General features: G+C 47.3%; 1 protein-coding gene across 1 annotated transcript in view; it reads right to left on the bottom strand.

Moving 5' to 3' along the window:
• The window catches only part of MYO18B (myosin XVIIIB), a 260653-nt gene that overhangs the window by 107658 nt on the left and 133985 nt on the right, over positions 1–19010 (bottom strand). The window contains exons 28-32 of the mRNA XM_081037710.1: positions 16838–16962; positions 12250–12404; positions 8391–8514; positions 7355–7555; positions 3450–3560 (exon numbers count right to left, since the gene is read on the bottom strand). Of these exons, the coding sequence (XP_080893836.1) occupies positions 3450–3560; positions 7355–7555; positions 8391–8514; positions 12250–12404; positions 16838–16962 (716 nt within the window). The remainder of the gene's footprint in view (positions 1–3449; positions 3561–7354; positions 7556–8390; positions 8515–12249; positions 12405–16837; positions 16963–19010) is intronic.

Below are 19010 nucleotides of genomic sequence, written 5' to 3'. Positions count from 1 at the left end.
ACAAGCCAGAAAGTGGGCCCTCACCAGACACCACATCTGCCGGCACTTCATCGTGGACTTCCAGCCTCCAGAACTGTGACGAATAAATGTTTGTTGTTTAAGTCACCTGGTCTGCGGTATTGTGATAGCAGCCCTAACTGGCTAAGAGATTTGACTACACGGAACCCATTGACTTTACAGTTAGCGCTGCTTTCTCAGCCATCACCCAGCAAGGGCAGGCATCCCCTGCTAGAGTGAATACCCCACCTGCTTTGCACACCCTCTTCCCCACCGGCCTCTCTCACGTGTGTTATTTTACTGCTTTGTCCTCCTTAACCTCGTGCCTTCGATGATCCTATTTCACAGATGGGCAAACTGAGTCGGAGAGAGTTTCCCAAGTGCATACCCTTATGTCAATCATTGCTAAGAGCAGTTCGTTGTTGGTCTCCTGGCCCTACACAGCCAGCCCACACAGCTGGCCATCAGCATTCCTTCCCTGGTTGCTAACAATTGATTTCCTGCCATGGTGAGAGACAGACTGAGCAGAGCAGTCACCAGATATGAAGTCAATGTGAGCGTCTGTCATAAGGAGAGAAACACCTTTCTCTGACCTCTCTCTCTCCCTTTATAAATCTGTCCCCGGGAAAGTCTCAGGAAGGCCTGGGTCACATCCCCAGCTCACTGGGGCTCTGGCCCAGGGCACTCATCATGCTTTGTGGCACTCTTGAAATGCACCAGAAACGGTGCAACCTTTGCTGGAGGCCACATGGGCAGGGACTGAGGGCTTTTGTCTCCTGACCCATGGAAGAGAAAAAATAGGGATCGATGGTCACTTAGGTAGCAAGAAAGCTCATTTCAAAACTTTTAAGAGAGCTGTAAGGCACTCTACTCACATCTGCTTTCAGAGTGAACGCTGGAACAGCTCAAACAAATTTTGAAAAGTATACAAAAAGTAATAAAAACTATGTATCAAGCAAGGCAAAGTTTTCTGGAGGGTACTCAGTAGAATATTTGCACATGTTGTGCTGTTCACAGGTCTGATGTGGGAGGGGACAGAAATCTATGCTAGAAGAAGTGTGAGGACCACTGAGTTGACAAGTTCTTCAGCGCAGGACTTATCAGAGCCTTTGATAAGTCTTTGTGCAGGAAGTGCTATGGGATGAAGCATTGCCCAAAGTCGATTCTATCAAGTGCTTCCTAAATGCCCTTTCGTAGTTCTAATATTTTGTGGAGGGAAAGCTTGTATCTTGATTAAGAGACCGGGCTTTGGTGTCAGACAGACCTAAGTTCAAGTCCTAGCTCTCATACTCCCCAGATGGGTAACCTTGGGCATTCACTTCACCTGCAGAACCAGGACAATCAATCCTTACAGAGTTCTTGTGAGGATTAAGTAAGTGGATAAACATTAAGAGACCCAGCTTGGTGCAGGGCGCCTGGTGGGTATTCAAAGAATGCCGTTTACGTCTCCCAAATATGCAGTAATGGGAAATAAGTAGAAACTGGCCCTTTCATGATTACTCCCAGCACTTTACAGTTTACAAGGTATTTCCCATTCTTTTATCTCATCCTCACAAGAGCATAGGGAAGGCAGAACATGTGTGATCATCGCTCTCACTTCATAGATGAGAAACCAGAGTCTTGGGGAAGTTACCAGACTTACTCAAGGGCACACCATTCTGGATGAGCCCAGACCATTGACTTTTTCTTTTCAACCCTGGGGAATTGTAGGGGGAACATGCTGGGCCCCTCAGGAAGAGCCACAGGACCTGAGGAGCAGGACAGGTAGCAGATGCAGTAGCATCAACCCCAGGGGGTAGAGAATGGGCTCACTTCTTAAACACTCCTCTGGAGTGATGACAGGGTGTCAAGGCAATCTGACAGGTCCCAGTGGGGTCCCGACAATCACCAGTGCCCCCGTCAGCCCTGCCCAGGATGATGCTCCACTGTGGGCTTCGCAGGGTACCAAGAACCTGTACCCTCCTTCTTTTCGATGGATTGATCATGCCTAAGAGCAAGTCGGCCACCAGGCGGGTTCCCTGGCTCCTCCGGGAAGGCCGGCTGCCTAGAAATCCACACACACCAGTATTACTCATCAACCTCCAACAAACAAGGATGCCATTGCAAAACTCTGTGCAATGTTTCCTTATCTGTGATCTCCTTGAATTCTCACTGTCACCCTGCAGAGTAGCCATTGTTAACCCACATGATAAATGAGAAAAGAGAGACTTTTTTAGCAAGGTTATGTGATGTCTCTCAAGTCCCACATTTGGTCGTGGATGGAGTTGGGACTTACTCCCGGCCTCTGAGACTCCAAAGGCAATAGTAATATTGCTTTTCTTTTCATGAACTGGCTCTCTGTGATCAGAGCCGGCGAGAGAGCCAGGGGCCAAGGAATGGGATGGATTTGAGTTGAAGTTGAGGGTTTTAAAACCACTTTCCTAAGATCACACAGTTGTTACATTGAAAGCACAAAGATTCAAGTCAAGAGTCTATGAATTCCAACACCCCCGGCTCTCAACCCCTAGCGTCTAGAGGTTTCTGCAGGGAGACTGTTTAGGGAGCTAATAAGAGGAGTCAACTCTGGGAAGTGCTACCCAGCGCCTTCTTGGAGAGTCACCATGCACACAGGCTGTGACAGACCCCGAGAAGCCCTAGAATGACCAAACCTGTTAAATGAGGCTTCACCCAAAGCTTTCCAGTAACGCTGTTTGAAGGATTCATTTTGCATCATATTGGTTCACGTATCTATAAGGATATTTATCCCAGCATTGATTATAACAGAAAACCAGAAACATCCTAAGTACCCTCAGACTTGGTGAATAAATCAGAACCCCTGCCTAACATGAACTACTTTTAAGCCCTAAAACGTGTAGGTTAGATCTGTATCTACTGACATGGAACGAGGCCCAGGACAAACTGCCACGTGAACAGCAGACTTCAAAACAGCCTGATCCCCATGCAGGGAAAATGCTAGCTCTACAAATATGTATGTGTGTGCGTGTGTACCGAGTGAAAAAGAGAGAAAACAAAATTTAAAAATAGTAATAATGACGGTTTCTAGGTGGTCAGAGTTCAAGGGTCTGTTGCTTTCTTATACACTGTTTGAAACGTCTGCAGAGAGCTTGGATAAACTGTAAGAAATTGAGTTGCCAGGGAAATAGCCAGAAGGGACTGGTCCCCTTCTTGGGACACCTAAGTCCTTACGCAGGGCATCAGTCATATGGCATTATTGGCTCCTGGCAGAAATCTTGGGGTGATTAACAGTTCCAGAGGCTTCTGGAAGTTTCTCGATCATATTTATGACAGGTACTTCTGCTCCAGCACCCTTGGAAGCACTTAGGGAGCTGAGGTCTCAGGGGGTGGCAGAAAGAGCCTGTCTCCAGTCCCTGCATCCCACCCCGATAAGGGAGCGGACCCAGGAGTGGGCCTGCCAGGGCCCAAGGGCACCGCTGTCGTCACTGTTCACGTACCCGCTTCTGGCAGGACTGGCGGACGTCCTCCAGCTCCTCCTCCTGATCCTCACGGTCCTTCTGGTGCATTTGCTTCATCCGCACCATCTCCAGCTCAAACCGCTGGCGGAGCTGGGGAGCAGCAAGCACAACCCATGAGGGGGGCCTCACCCACTCCCCTGGCCCTCCGTGTCATCCTTGACATTCCAGCTGCATTTTTCACCCCCCCGTCCCCGGTGCCTGGAAGGTCAGACGCAGGCGGTAAGTAGCCCACATGCTGCTCTGCCCCTTCCTGGGGCCATAACAGACATCACCAATCCATCACACTCTTTTCCACTGAGTTTAGATGTAGCCTCAGAATCCTTCTCAACACTCTTAATGAAACAAATGTGTCATCCCTGGAGCAGGCCCTCAGTGAGGGTTGTTTTGGATGGGTGGACAGGTGAGTGGATGGATCGTAGGATAAAAATTTATTTGTGACGATATGCAAACCTGGAGAAGGAGATAATGGGCCCCAAATGTTTCCTTGGACAATTCACTTTGCCTCTGATCGGTCCCCTTTCTCTGTAGCAAACAACGATCTTTTAGAATTCTATAAGAATTAAATGAAATGATTCTTGTACAGCACTTAGCACAGTGCCTGGCATATAAATATTACTTTTCTCTTTCCCCATAGTTTTGAAGACAGAAAGGACAATCCCCTCCCTGCCTGGTAGCCTGACGTGCTAAGAGCTGTGTTCCCCTGAAGGAGTCATCTCTTAAATGAGACCCTCCCAAACTTGCTCAGAACAGGCAGAGAGCTGTGCATGACGTATGAAAGTTTCTGAAACTGGAGGCAGAAATCCTGGGTTCCAGTTCTAGTTCAAGATTTCGCTTTCTTGATGTGCATAATTGAGAGACTGACCCACGCTCTTACTCCTCAAATTTTGTGGCACCTTAGAATTTCCTGATATATTTTTTAAATTTAGATTTCAGAGCTTCGCCCTAGACCTATGGAATCAGAATCTTCAGGGTCTAGGGCCCAAGAATCTCTACTTTTCAGCTTTCACTTATCTATAATACTCTGCAATGCTACTGGTCCACGGAGAAGCACTGGGAACCCATACTGGGGTTACATTGCAGAAACTCTAACTTGCTGACCGTTTACCAACCTGCCCCCGCATTTCTCACCAAACTTCCAGAAGGTTACAATTACTGTCCCTAACATGGAAATTAAGCTGAGAAAAAACAATCTTCGTCTTTCAAAATGTGGTTACTATTCTCTGCTATGTAGGACTGGGGTGAAGAGGGAAAAGGATAGTGTACATGGGAGCCCCTATTATAGTTCTGGCATAAAGTATGCTCATTTTAAATGTCACCTTCCTTCCTTGCCTCCTCTAAAATGACAGAGGTTATGGGAAGATAATCCAAAATGAGGAGCTTACGCAAGTAAATATAATATTTCTTTTTCATTTTTTCCTAGCCTCTCGGACACTCCTGACATCTGCAATACCATTTATGTCAAGCTTATATGTGTACACATAAAATTCCCTAGAAAAAGTGCTATATTGTAATCAATAAATATCTCCGGGATATCTACAAGGGCACAATGCAGTAGAAAGTTATGGGTGAAGCTAAAGATGAATGCAAGTGTTGAGTCAGCCTCTCCTCCCGTGTAAGGTGAGGATGGACAATTTAGAAGCTGCAGTAACTTTCAGGTCCCTGAGGTCGTGAGCCTGTGCCCCGTTCCTGCATCCCCATGATTTCTGTCTCATGGGGATGGTCCCCTGGTGGTCTCATGAGTGGTCCCCTGGTCTTGTGAGTGGTCCCCTGGTGGTCTCTTAAAGGGTTAGCACAATTTTCCAAAGCGCTTGCTTTTTTCTTGACTCTGGGTTGCTAGGTGATACTGCACCATCCTCCATGCCCCCTAATGTCCTACACGGGTATTCCCCGTCCTTCGTGAACTTTTCCAGATTCCTAGGTGGGTTTGGGAGGAAACTAGGGGATTGACAAGGCTCAGATTTCACCGTACAGATGAGGAGACTGAATGAAGCCTAGAAAAAAGGGGGGGTTTGCCGAAGGTCATACAAACAGCGAGCTGCCTTGTGGACCTCATCTACAGGAAACGTAACACAGCTCCTTAAATGCCACATGCCTTTCTTGCCTCCAGGCTTTCGCATGGACTGTGCCTCCTGCCAGGAATTCTCTTGATCCGCCCACTCGGACTCATCCATCAGCTTTGGTAAATGTCACTTCCTCCAGGAATTCCCTATTTCCCCAGCTCGGCTCCCAAGACCAGATCTGCAAGTTACGCTTTCCCACAACACTCAGCGTGACGATGAACGTCGGGAGACTACGCGAGGCTTGTTTTCCAGCTGCATCCTTCACATCTGCATGGTGCGTGACACTAAGTAGGTGCTTAATAAAAACGGGTTAACTGAGGGAATAAAAGAGCTGTTTTCTGAACTGCTCCAGACTCTGTCCCTCCATGTCCACCACACTTGGGTCTCAATACTCAGCAGGCTCCATCCTGATGGAGTGGGAGTTCAACGAGAAGCAAGGGTGGGCACCCCAGCCTTGCCCCCATCCTCCACCCCCAACCTCCAACCCCACTCCCTCACCCTCCTACCTTCCCACCTCCCACCTCATCAGAGCTGCTCAGAGTTCCCTGCTTTACATATTTACACTGCCTGGTCCGATTTTCCCAACCTTAAAACCTCTCCAAAATAATTGCCCCATATGAAATCCCACATGAGAAATTCCTTTAGAGCTAAGCATCAGGAAAAGCCTTGCTTCCCCTTGAAAAACTGACTTGTTTTTCTCTTGGGGAGAATAAAAAAGCATGCAACTCATATTTCCTTTTTCCCTCTGGCCACTAGGAATCTTAGAGCTAAAACAATTGAGTGTGTAAGATCACATGTTTTGCATATCTGCATATTAATTCACTGCCCCCCCCCAGCATCTATTTTAATTTGTGTCTTTTTGGTTAGGATTGTTTTATTTATAATTTTGGTATTTGGTTATGCATACATCTTATAAGCTGCCTCGAATTCTTTATGGAACAAGGTGGGCATATAAAAAAACAAGTAGACAAATGAAATATTAATTTGATAGTTCATTGAGGGTGCCGGTACGAGTGTATTTGATGTTCCTGTCTTACTCCCCTTAGTTATTCTGCATTTCCCAAAGACTAGCACGCCAATCTTCCTTGAGAGTGTACGCAATGCTGTGCACATAGTAGGTTGTCAGGCACCGTGGAGTCACATGGCCCAGGCTCCAAATCCCGACCTGGCCACTTTCTCCACACCTCTGGGCCTCAGTTTCCACATCTGTAAAGTGGCGATAATCCTAACAATATCTCACCATCTAGATTCTTGTGGAGAGTCATGAGGTGGTATACGGGGAGAGGTGGGAGCTGAGTCTGGTACACAGACAGTGCTCAATAAATGTCAGATTTTGGGTCAGCGGTTATTAATTGAGCAGCAATTATGGACCTGGCCTCATTCTAGGTTCTGGGGAGGCTCTATAAGAAAGATCAACAAAAAAAAAAAGCCCTGCCTGAAACTTATATCCTGATGGGTGAGAGAAGCATTGAGCAAAATTTGTGTTAAATACTAGCGAATGGGATGGCATGTACTGTGAAGAAGAACAAACCAGCTAAGGAGATGGAAAGTGAATGTGGCCTGGAAGCGGGGCTATTTTCAAGAAGGTTATCAGGGCAAGCTTCTCGGAGGAGGTGACACTGAAGCTTGCAGGACGGTAGGATTGGGCTAAAACATGAAGGACCTGAATGTCAGACCCAGGGATTCAGAGGTTCTTGGGGGTAATAGGGAGCCACAGCAGGATGAGGAGCAGCTGAGTAAGTGTCCATCTCACATTTTAATAACATCCCTCTGCATTGATGCCAGCATGGGTCAGGGCATTGTCCCCAGACAAGGCTCTCCTACCTGCTCCAGCTGCTTGATGGTGTTTTCCTGCTGGTTCTGGATTTTCTGTTGCTCCAGGGCACTGGATTCCAGCTTCCAGAGCTTCTCCTTCAAGACAGGGACACAATTTTCCCCCAGAGAGGGAGCCTCCAGCAGCTCCCGCTTCTGGGCCTGTAGCATCTCCACCTCCTGCTGCAGCTGCGAGGTTTCCTGCTCCTTTTGCTACAGAGACAAAGAGGGCAGAGCTCTGGAGTCACATGACACAACCCCCCTCCAGGGTCACCTCCGTGACCTACTGGCTTGGTGCTTTCCAGTTTGCAGTGCATGCCAGCTCCACCTCCTCCTGGCAGATCCTCACAGTGTCCCCTGTGGGACACCAGGGGCTGCTCTCTGGAACAGCACAGACAGGCAGGGGTGGGAGGGCAATGCCACTGACCCTAGAGTTAGACCTCAAAGCACATACATGGAGTGCTTGCCCCATGTGTAAGCTAGCTGTGCACCTGCTGAGGCTGGGATGGAGATGGAGCAGGGAGGACAGTGTCCAGAAATGACTCCTCCAGGTGAGAATGTCACCTCCAGGAGCAAAGAGCTTTGGGCTAGCTCATAAAGGAGCTGCACGCCAGGCTAAGAGGTTTAGAAATTCTCCCAGGGGTAATAGGGAGCCACAGAAGGGAGAGGAGCAGCCACCTGAGGTGCCTGTGTCCTATTTTAATAAAACCCCTCTGCACTAGAACCTGCATGGGACAGGGCACTGCCCCTGGATTGGGCTATAGCTAACTCTATAGCAAGCCTCTCACAGCCCCCAGGTGGGCACCTTGGCATTCGTGCAGGGGACCAGAACAATTTCAATACATCAAGCTAGGGAGGACTGATCATCCAGCTGCCATCCACTGTTTGTTTTATGAAGGCACGCTGGGATCCACGACTCCAGCTGGCTGGCAGACCAGCACACCCACCCAGTGTTCCCTCCCTGTCACCATGTACAGCAGGTGCAAGGTGGGTTTTCCTGAGGCCCAGAAACCGAGAGCTGAGAGGCTCCGTGCCCTCCATCCCTTACCTTCAGCTGTTGCTGCAGCCGGCCCAGTTCCCACCGGACACTGGTGTTCTCCTGGGTCACTTTCTCGCGGAGGCCCTTCTCAAACACAGACTCACCCAGGGCCTGGGCCAGCTGCATGTCAAACCTGTCCAAGCAAAACACATGTCAGGGCACGGAGGTGGCGTACCTGGGGCAGGGGAGGACAGGGGCTGTCAGAGGCAGTAAGTTTGCTGAGAACAGGAGAGAGGGAGAGGGAGGGAGGGAGGGAGGGAGGGAGGGAGGGAGGGAGGGAGGGAGAGAGAGAGAGAACACAAAATGATGGAGGGCTTTGCGTGATGCTTTTACGTCAGGTTGTGGATGTGGGGTAGGACTCTGGAATACCAAAGAGCAACTTTTAAGGTTTATATAGAGTTTCTGCAAACATACTGAATACATATTTAAAAAGTGATAAAAATTAGAGTAGACAAAACTATATAAAGATAGAGAGTAAGAATTAAAAACATATATAGAGAGAAAGCTAATCTATCTGGTGTGCCATTATATATGCCAAGAACCTTTAACGCTACAAGGCCCAGGTTTGGCATCTGTTAATCACAAACGGATGAATGTACACATCCACACAAACAAGGGAATAGGCTACGTTTCATATTCTACGTGATGTTGTTGGTCTTATACACTCACAACCCATATCAGAGCACAGTAACTGTTGATACAATGCTGGACATTTACACATTCAGTCTTGCCTTCATTTGTTTCCCCAGCAGATGACACAAAGCCTATACAGTCCTATTAGGACTGTCCAGGGAATTAGGAAATGGCTCATTGGGGGCCCACCTGCCCCTCCAGGATGGTGAGCACTGGGTGAGAAGCACTTCTTGTACTTTCCATCATTCCGTGGAGTTGTCTCAGCCTTTGATCCCTATCACAGATGAGGAAACCAATAGAGGTGGCTCTGCCAAGCCTCAGTGAGCTGTGACTTTGGTCTCTTGCCCTCAGACCACATAGAAAGGCCCCACTGCTCCAGGGAACTTGGTGTGACCAGAATGGTCAAACTGGGCATGGGGTTTACGCCTTGGTGAAAAGAAGTCTCACTTGTTACAAAATTATCTAATATCCTTTAACACTAGATCGAAGTTGTGAGCCTCAGACTCCTGAGAAAGCCTGTCATGGGTCACAAGCAGGAACCCCTACTGTCGCAACTGCCCAGGAGCTTTCTGATTGGCTGTTGGTGATATTATTCAAGAGGCACTATTGGCGGCCTCTGAATAGAAACACTGTGATGACAATAATGACCTAGCAGTCCCAAAGAGCTCTGGGCTGGGGTCCACATAGTACTTATAACAATTCAGCAAGCAACATGCTATTATATCCATTTTACAGAAGAGACGTACAGTGATTCAGCCCACATTTCCAAAATGGTGGAAATAGGATTGGGCCAAGGTTCTCTACTATCTTAGCTAGTCCCCCACCTACCTGCCCATGCCCTGGGACAGGTGGGGGAAAACAGGGGGAGCCAGGCAGTAACTGACGTTTCAAAGGAGTCCTTGACTTAACAGGCCACCTAATGCCAAAGAATGGCTCCTACAGATCCCAAATTCTGGAACATACTGACCGACCAACTGAGGCCAGACAGATTTGCATATGCCCTTCACCCCTCCCTCCCAGAAGTGGGCCTGGGATCCAGCCTCTGGTGAGTGTGGGAGTCAGTGAGTCCAGCACAGACCTTACCCCAAAGAAGCAGGCTGGGAGTTCTATCAGCCCTCGGAACTGAGCTTTGTGACCCATGAGGTAACCATGGCAACAAGAAGCCAACTCCAAATGGAACCATTCTGGACCACTCTGAACTTGGAAGCCAAAGGTCAAGACAGGGAACTCTACCAGTGTGGAGCGATCCCTCCATTCTGGGCCCAGCAAACTAAGGAAGTAACTGTATGTACAATCTGATGAAATTTAGAGAGAGGAGAGTAGGACGTGTTGTTAGCTTTGATCTCTCCCTCATGGTGGTCATTCTGCCTGAATTTCCACCATCAGACTGAGACTTCTGCTGCCTTCACAGGCGTACTGCTGAAATGCGAATCCACCTAGAAAGATAATGACTGCTGTGTGCAATTAGCATCGAAACGAAACTAACGAAATCAACTTTTGCCAAGAAATGGTAGCAGAGTAGAGGGCGTCGCAGGGCAGGTGTAAGTCTTGAGAGGAGGAAATGTAAGTATGAAGCAATGGGGATTTTTCCAGTGAGGAAGTTGTTAAGTACTTCAAACGAGGGATTCTGCCCAAGAAGGTGAAGGAAAGACCAGAGACGTGGAATTTTCCGGCTGAGTAAACTCCAGCAGCAGAGCTGCCATCAGAAAGCTGAACCCCCTCTATAAGGCTTTTCAGAACAGGAGTGAAACCTGCAGATGACCAAAATCATCATAGCTGGCAGAAAACTGGGGGATGACTCCATCTGTAAATTCCTCTTGATTTACAGATGGGATCTGAGGAAACCATTCTTCAGTTCTAGGAGGCCCACGTACGTCCAAAGACTCCTTTGGCCTAGAGACGTGGTGTCATTTGACAAGGTCACACAGGAAATAACCAGGGTGGGACTAAGCTATTTTCCCCACAGCAAGGGCAAGGTTTAGCCAGAGCACCCATGAGAAGGTTGCAAAGGAAACAATCAGATAGATATCCATAAGATGAGAATAAACCTCTCTTATTTGGGTTGGGGACGCATGCTAACCACCTCCAAAGATTTTTCTTTCAGATGAAGGAGCCAGCTCAGGAAAGCTGAAGGATAAAGAGGAGAAACAACATGAAATGCAGATCAAGTTAAAAATCTATGCCACTCCTATGGAAATATAATTCAGCTTGCCACCTCTTGGAAAACAGGCCCCCTCAGCAAAACCACATCCTGGCGCACTTTTTTCTGTATTTTTATCTGGGACCTTCTAAATGAGGCTATGTTTGATCTATTTGCCTGTGAAGCTTCCATTAGGAACTTGTCTGGCTCAAAATAGGACCCCTGCACACCTTTCCCCTCTCCAAGTGAGCTGAAGAGCTTCAGACACAGCCACGGTGTCCAGGGATTAAAGCACCGCAGGTGCTGAGGTTTTGCTTCAGAAAGCCTGTGAGAGTGGACCTGGGTTCCAGTCTAGCCTCCACCACTGGCGAGCTGTGACAGCATCCCGACGGGAATGCAAACATGGGAGACAGCCTGCAGCTTCAAGGCCACCATCTTGTTCATGCACGATGTCCGGTCCCTGCCAGAATTGTTCACGTGATCCAAGAGTCTAAACTCTAAGTGACAATGGAAGTGACTCCTCATTTTCTTTTCCCATATTTCATACTACGGATAGCCAGGGACCAGAATTTAGTCCAGCTGGATATACAACTGTATCTTTTAGTCCTCAGCACAAGGGAACATGCTCACCCCCCACCTACGGATAACACTCTGAGGCTGAGAAGTGGGGGATGGCTTGTCCAAGGTCACACGGCTCAGAAAGAGGCCCAGCTGGGACTTGGACAGGGTGGTTTGACATCAGCACTTGCCTTCCTAATCACCGTGACAAAGTCCTCACTTGATCAATGGGGAAGTTGAGGCCCAGAGAGGCCAAGGAAGTTCCCCAGGGTCACATGGTCAGTTGGTAACAGAGCTGAGACTGGGTAACAGAAAAGAATCATCTTTTGCTGGATGCTTGGGAGAACCTTACAGCAGTAAGGCATGTGGGGGAGGGGAGGGCGGACAATTAGGGCACAGCAAGGAAGTTAAGACCCACGGACGAGGAGCCCTGGCAGAAGTGAGGCGGTTTAGGAGGAGAAGCCGGAAACCCCAGAAGACCCCACGGCCCATGCAGCCCATCCTGGCACCCAGGTGGTGATACGGGACATGACTCACTTCTTTTGCTTCTTCTCAAGCTCGTGGTTTCGGCTTTGCTGGTTCTCCAGCAGGAAGCGGGTGTCCTCCAGGTCGCAGGTCAGATGGTGGCACTTCCTCTTTAGTTGGTGAGCCATCTTCTTGGTCCCCTCGTAAGCATTCTGCAGCTCCCCGAGCTGTGGGAGTAACAGAATGACTCACCCCACTCTGCTGGCACTGAGATGGGCTCTTTCTTATTTCAAGCTGCTGCCATTTCCCAGATGAGCATACTGGGAAGAGAACAGACACTGGAGGCAGAGCACCCTGTCTTGACCACTTTTTACCTGTGTTACCTTGAGGAAGCTACTTCTCTGAGCCTCAGTTTGCCGACGGGTGGAATGGGGGGGGATGATCCCATTCATCTCTTGGGATGGCTTTTCATTGTGTTGAATAATCCAAATGTCAACACTCCTGCCGATTCCTTCCGTGCCCTGCCCCTTGAGGACTAGATAATAAATGTCCCCATCAGCTGGCATAATACGGGGAGCTATGTGAGGATTAGCCAGGAAGCAGCCAACGTGGCACACGGAGACGGACTCCGGAGACAGACTCTAAAGGTTAGAGCCATAAGTGGCACTTCAGACGGCTGACGTACCCAAGAGTGCACACAGCCAGCCGTAAACACACAGAAAGCAAAGGCTTTCGCATCTTCCTCCAGGAAACACCCTCCCAAATGGCCTAGTTTAGATTTGGGAGAGAGGACATCTCAGAACACTTGCTTTGAAGAAATGGCCTCATTAAGGCATTGCTTTAAATAAGCAAAATGCTGAGTTAATGAAGCCTGTAATTCTAAATTCAGTATTTGAAGGCGAATGAGATGTTTTCTTATATTCGGCTACTCAGAAAAGGTTGCAGTGTTATTACTTTTTAATGTAGCATGACTGCTCCCTTTCCTTGGGGACACTGACCTGACTTTGTAATTTGTTATTAAAGAAGTGGGCTGTTTTCCTACAGTCGTCGTCCTGTGTAGCTACAGTGCCCGGTGTCTCATGGAGGACCACAATACAATGTCCACATTGGGCACAATCAATAAAACCATCACCACCATGGAAGACGATGAGACTCGTTTCCATTGTTTGTAAAATTCCACGTGATCTCACCCTGGTCCACCTCTGCAAGGTGACCTCATGATTTTTTTCTCTCATCGTGAGGAGACGTATGGAATAGTAGCACACACCAATATGACCTCTACTCTCACGGTGCTTTCCTCCAGTGGGGAGACCAAGAAGGAAGCAGGTAATTATAATACAGTGTGATGAAGCTTATATTTGGAGAAACATTTCAGGGGCACTCATGCAAACCTGTGCCAGGGAAAACTTTCTGGAGGGAATGCCATTTAAGCTGAGATCGTAAGGATAGCTGGAGATATCTAGGTAGGGGAGAGAAAGAATGTTCTAGGGAGAGGAAACAGCATATGCAAAGTCCCCGAGGTGAGAAAGAATAAGGCACATTTTGGAAGGAGGGAAAAGAAAACAGTGCAATGTAACAGAATAGAGAGCCCAGAAATAGACCCACTAAACATAGTCACCTGGATCTTTGACAAAGGAACAAAGGCAATACAATGGGGAAAAGACAGCCTTTCAACATATGGTGCTGGAACAACTAGATATCCAAATGCGAAGAAAAGTGAATCTAGACACAGACCTTACACGCTTCATAAATCTGAACTAAAAATGGATCACAAAATGTAAAATACGAAATGCAAAACGATAAAACTTCTAGAAGACAACATAGGAGCAGACCTAGACGACACTGGGTTTGGAAATGACTTTTTGGAGATGAGACCAAAGGCAAGATCCATGAAAGAAGCGATAAGCTGGACTTGATTAAAATAAAGAATTTCTGCTCTGCAAAAGACACTATCAAGAGACTGAAGAGACAAGACACAGATTGAGAGAAAATACTTGCAAAAGATGTGTGATAAAGGACTGTTATCCAAAATATACAAAGAACTCGTAAAACTCAACAATTAGAAACCCAACTTCATTAAACATTGGGGCAAAGACCTGAACAGATATCTCACCACAGAAGACAGATGGCAAATAAGCCTGTGAAAAGACGCTTCACGTGATATGTCATCAGAGTAATGTAAATTAAAACCACAGGGAGATACCATCACACACCGACGAAGGGCTGAAATCCGGAACACCGACACCACCAAATGCTGGTGAGGATGTGGAGCCACAGGAACTCTCATTCACTGCTGGTGGGAATGAAAATGGTACAGACACTTTGGATGACAGCTTGGGGGTTTCTTACTACAAAACCAAACCTACTCTTACCATACAATCCAGCAATTGTTCTCCTTGGTATTTACCCCAAGGGGCACAAAACTTCTGTCCATATAAAAACCTGAGTACAGATGCGTATTGCAGCTTTATTCCTAATTGCCAAAATATGGACACCACCAAGATGGCCTTCAGCAGGTGAAGGAGTAAATAAACTGCGGTCCCTCCAGACAATGGAATATCATTCAACGCTACAAAGAAATTCGCTATCAAGCCATGAAGGAACCTTAAATGCATATGACTAAGTGGAAGAAGCCAATCTGAAAAGGCTACCTACTGTATGATTCCAACAGTGTGATATTCTGGAAAAGGCTAAACTATGGAGACAGGAAAAAGGTCAGTGGTAGCCAGGGGTTAAGGGGGAGGAATAAATGGGGGAACACAGGGGACATCTGGGGCAGTGAAACTGTTCTGTATGATACTATAATGGTGGATACCTGTCGTTTTACGGTTGTCCAAATCCATAGAATGCACAATCCCAAGAGTGAACCCTGATGTAAACTCTGGACTTTGGGAAATAATGATGTGTCCGTGTGGGTTCATCCATTGTACAAAGGTTCGTCCATTGTAACAAACAGAGGGATGCTGATAGTAGGGGCAGGGGGTATATGAGAAATCTCTGTACCCTCTTCTCAATTTTGCTGTGAACTTGAAACAACCGAGTGTGTTTGGACTCACACTGGAATCTGGAGCTGGCTTCTACTGACTATGAGAGCTGATTCTGCACACCTCCTTCCAATCCTACATTCATTGACAATACAATATTAACTTCACACTGCTCATGGTTGGGACTATCTTCAGCATGGAAATTGGCAATTGGCAAATGCTATGCATGGGGTAGGGGACTGTCTGTCTGTCTGTTTTCAGAGAGCTGGTTTACCAGCCTACCACTGATTAGAGTGTAGCCTAGAGATAGTTGGCTAAATCATCACTCCATTCCTCTAGAAACACTAGATAAGATGGCATTATATTTGTAATGTCGAGCTGCACTTTCAAGAAAGAAAGGGAGATCTCAGAATATTGCAAATGCAGAGGACACAATACCAGAGCAATAATGGTAGATGCTGACATGATGGCACGCAGTGTAGGGGAGAAGAGAATCCACTGACAGGTCCAGAAATATCCCTAAGGATAGCAGCTGTATTTGAATGCCTGGTCAGAGACAGGAGCCAACGCCTTGGGGCAAAGTGGGGAAATGGAACGAAGACCCTTGCATTAAGGCAGAACCCTCAAAGAGCTGCACCTCAGTGAGAAGGGACAATAAAAGTTCCACCCACTGGCCTGGAGGGTAAGAAATCTTGCTGGCACTCTGGCTCTAGATGGGTAGAAAACATCTATCTCCATCAGAAATCAAAATCCCAGGTCTGTGCCTCATATGGGTTTAGAGCTTGACACTTTGCATATGTTGCAAAATTCTGAAACTGAGAATTTAGCGTACTCTCAGGGGCTGTTGCAGAACGAAGTGCAAAAGTGCTTCTTCTAGAGGAACACACACATCCACAGACCTGTAAAGACTCCCATTAAAATCAATGAGGTTAAAAAAAATAAGATCAACTCACAATAAAAAATAAAAAATAAATAGCTAAACACACCAAAACATTTACCATGAGAGTCGGGAGGAAAAAAAGGGTCGTTCCACAATGCAGACCACCTGAGCCTACTGTGGTAGGAATAGAGGAACAAGTGGAAGATGAACTCACAATCAAAATGCACAAAACACACAAGGAAATGATCCACCACGAGTCAACATAACTTGCGATAACAGAAGACTCTGAAAGAGACTCTCAAAGATCCTTTGGCTGCAGTTTGGCCCGTGGTTGAGGGGAGAGGCTGGAGGCAAGGAGACCAGGTATGCTCTGGTCCAGATGAGAAAGGGAGGTGGAAGGTTAGAAGAGAGGCAATGGAATGGATAAAATTTGACTACTTTAAGAGCCTATTATAATCGCTTTATAGATGAGAAATCGGAGGCCCAAAATGTAAAGTGATTTCTGCAAGGTCAAAGCAGAAATGGCCCCGGAACTCAGCTAGCCTGAGTTTATGTTCATGTTCTTTATACCACCGAGTCTTCTTCCCCAGAGCACAACACTTGCAGGTAGAGGAAATAGTTTTCATATCCCACAGTGGCCAGCCTTTGTAATAACAGGGAGATGGAAAACGTGAAATGGTGGGTGCCCTTTTCCTCCCTCCCCAGGTTCAGTCAGCACCTTCAATAGTGGAGGTGAGAACGGGCACCTGCCCAATCTCTGACGCTTTTGTGATGCAGATTCTCTACTTCCTCTTACCTGCTGCTCCAGCTCTTTCCTGGACATCAGCTCGGAGTTCAACCTCTCCTCAACTTGCTGTAGCCGATTTCTGAGAAACTCATTCTCCATCTGAGCGCAGTCCAAGCGCATCTGCCACTCATCTGCTGTTTACCAAAGTTAGAGAGACCAGGAAGAAGGCTGGGTGAAGGAGGGTGGTTCTCCTCTACTTACACAATGTCACAATATTCATAGAGTTCCTGAGGCTTGACCTTGGACTTCAGGTTAGGAAATCCTGCTTGAAGTCCAAACTTAATAATTAAAAATAAAACTTTCTTCAGGTAGCCTGTCCTGACCACCTCCTCTTGTCTAAAGGGATTGACTGCTCACTATGCTAAGCTCAGTTGTTTTATACTGTTCAACTTCTCCACAAGTGTACACATACCCTTCTTTAAAAAATAAATCCTTGAGGGCAGAGATGTTTTAGTCATTTGTGGATCCTCAATACCCTCTAGAAGAGTTCCCTACACACAGAAGTTTCCCCATGTCGATACAAATTCACCAATTGAAATCATCCTACTGGCCAACCACATTGGGCCACTGAATATTAATCAGTGACTGTTGGCTGAATTAACAAATAAATCAACAGATAATAATTCAATTTTCTACTGAATGCTTAGTGACAAGAGACATTGGTCACAAGATGTCTCCATCAGAAAACAGAACAATTCCTTGATTTGGTAAAGATCTGAAAAAAAATTATTTGCTGGTTGACGAAAACTGGCTGAACGGAATAGGCTAGACCAGATTATGATTTCTTTCCTTTTTTTTTTGACCATTTGTATAATATCTCATATACTACTAGACCTATGAAAAACATTCCATAAGTGAACAGCTTAAAATAGAGATCATCCAAACAATACATCTTTCCATGCAACCATCATCTCTCCATCCATCCGTCCACCCCACATCCATCTTTCCATCCATCCATCCATCCATCCATCCATCCATCCATCCATCCATCATTCATTCATCATCCATTCTTCCATCTACCTTCCATCCATCCAAACACTTACTGAGCACACTACTGCACATCAGGCACAAAGGGTAATGAATAAGAAAACATTCTATCTCCAGGAAAATCTAGTGGGGGAGATAAACATGTAAAAAGACAGCTAATGCCAAGCATGACTGGGGCTCTCAGAAGGGAAGCTTATGAAAATCCAGAAGAGGACTCACACGCACAGGGCAGCAAACATATTTTTGTTCACTTTGTGTCCCCAAGACTTACTACAATGCCTAACATATCATAAATGTTCCATTACTGTCATTGGATGGGTGGATGGGTGGACGTGAGAACTGATAAACTGATAGATAAATGGATGGTAGGGCAGGTGGACAGACAGATGAGTGGATGGATGGACGGATGGATGGGTGGATGGATGGATGGGTGGACGGACGGACGGACGGATGGACGGATGGATGGATGGATGGGTGGATGGATGGATGGGTGGATGGGTGGATGGATGGACGGGTGGGTGGATGGATGGGTGGGTGGATGGATGGATGTATGGATGGATGGACGGACGGACGGACGGATGGATGGATGGATGAATGGATGGGTGGATGGGTGGATGGATGGATGGATGGATGGATGGATGGGTGGATGGATGGGTGGATGGATGGATGGACGGACGGATGGATGGATGGATGGATGGATGAATGGATGGGTGGATGGACGGATGGGTGGATGGATGGATGGATGGATGGATGGGTGGATGGACGGATGGGTGGATGGATGGATGGATGGACAGACAGATGGATGGATGGATGGATGGGTGGATGGATGGACGGATGGGTGGATGGATGGATGGGTGGATGGATGGATGGGTGGATGGATGGATGGATGGACGGATGGGTGGATGGATGGATGGGTGGATGGATGGACGGGTGGATGGATGGATGGATGGACGGACGAACGGACGGACGGACGGACGGACAGACGGACGGATGGATGGATGGATGGATGGGTGGATGGGTGGATGGATGGACGGGTGGATGGATGGACGGACGGGTGGATGGATGGATGGATGGATGGATGGATGGATGGATGGATGGATGGATGGATGGGTGGATGGACGGACGGGTGGATGGATGGATGGATGAACGGACGGATGGATGGATGGATGGGTGGATGGATGGATGGGTGGATGGA

This window comes from Rhinolophus hipposideros, assembly GCF_964194185.1.
Source record: "Rhinolophus hipposideros genome assembly, chromosome: 24".
Lineage (NCBI taxonomy): Eukaryota > Metazoa > Chordata > Mammalia > Chiroptera > Rhinolophidae > Rhinolophus > Rhinolophus hipposideros.
This window is presented reverse-complemented; position numbering and strand designations above follow the sequence as displayed.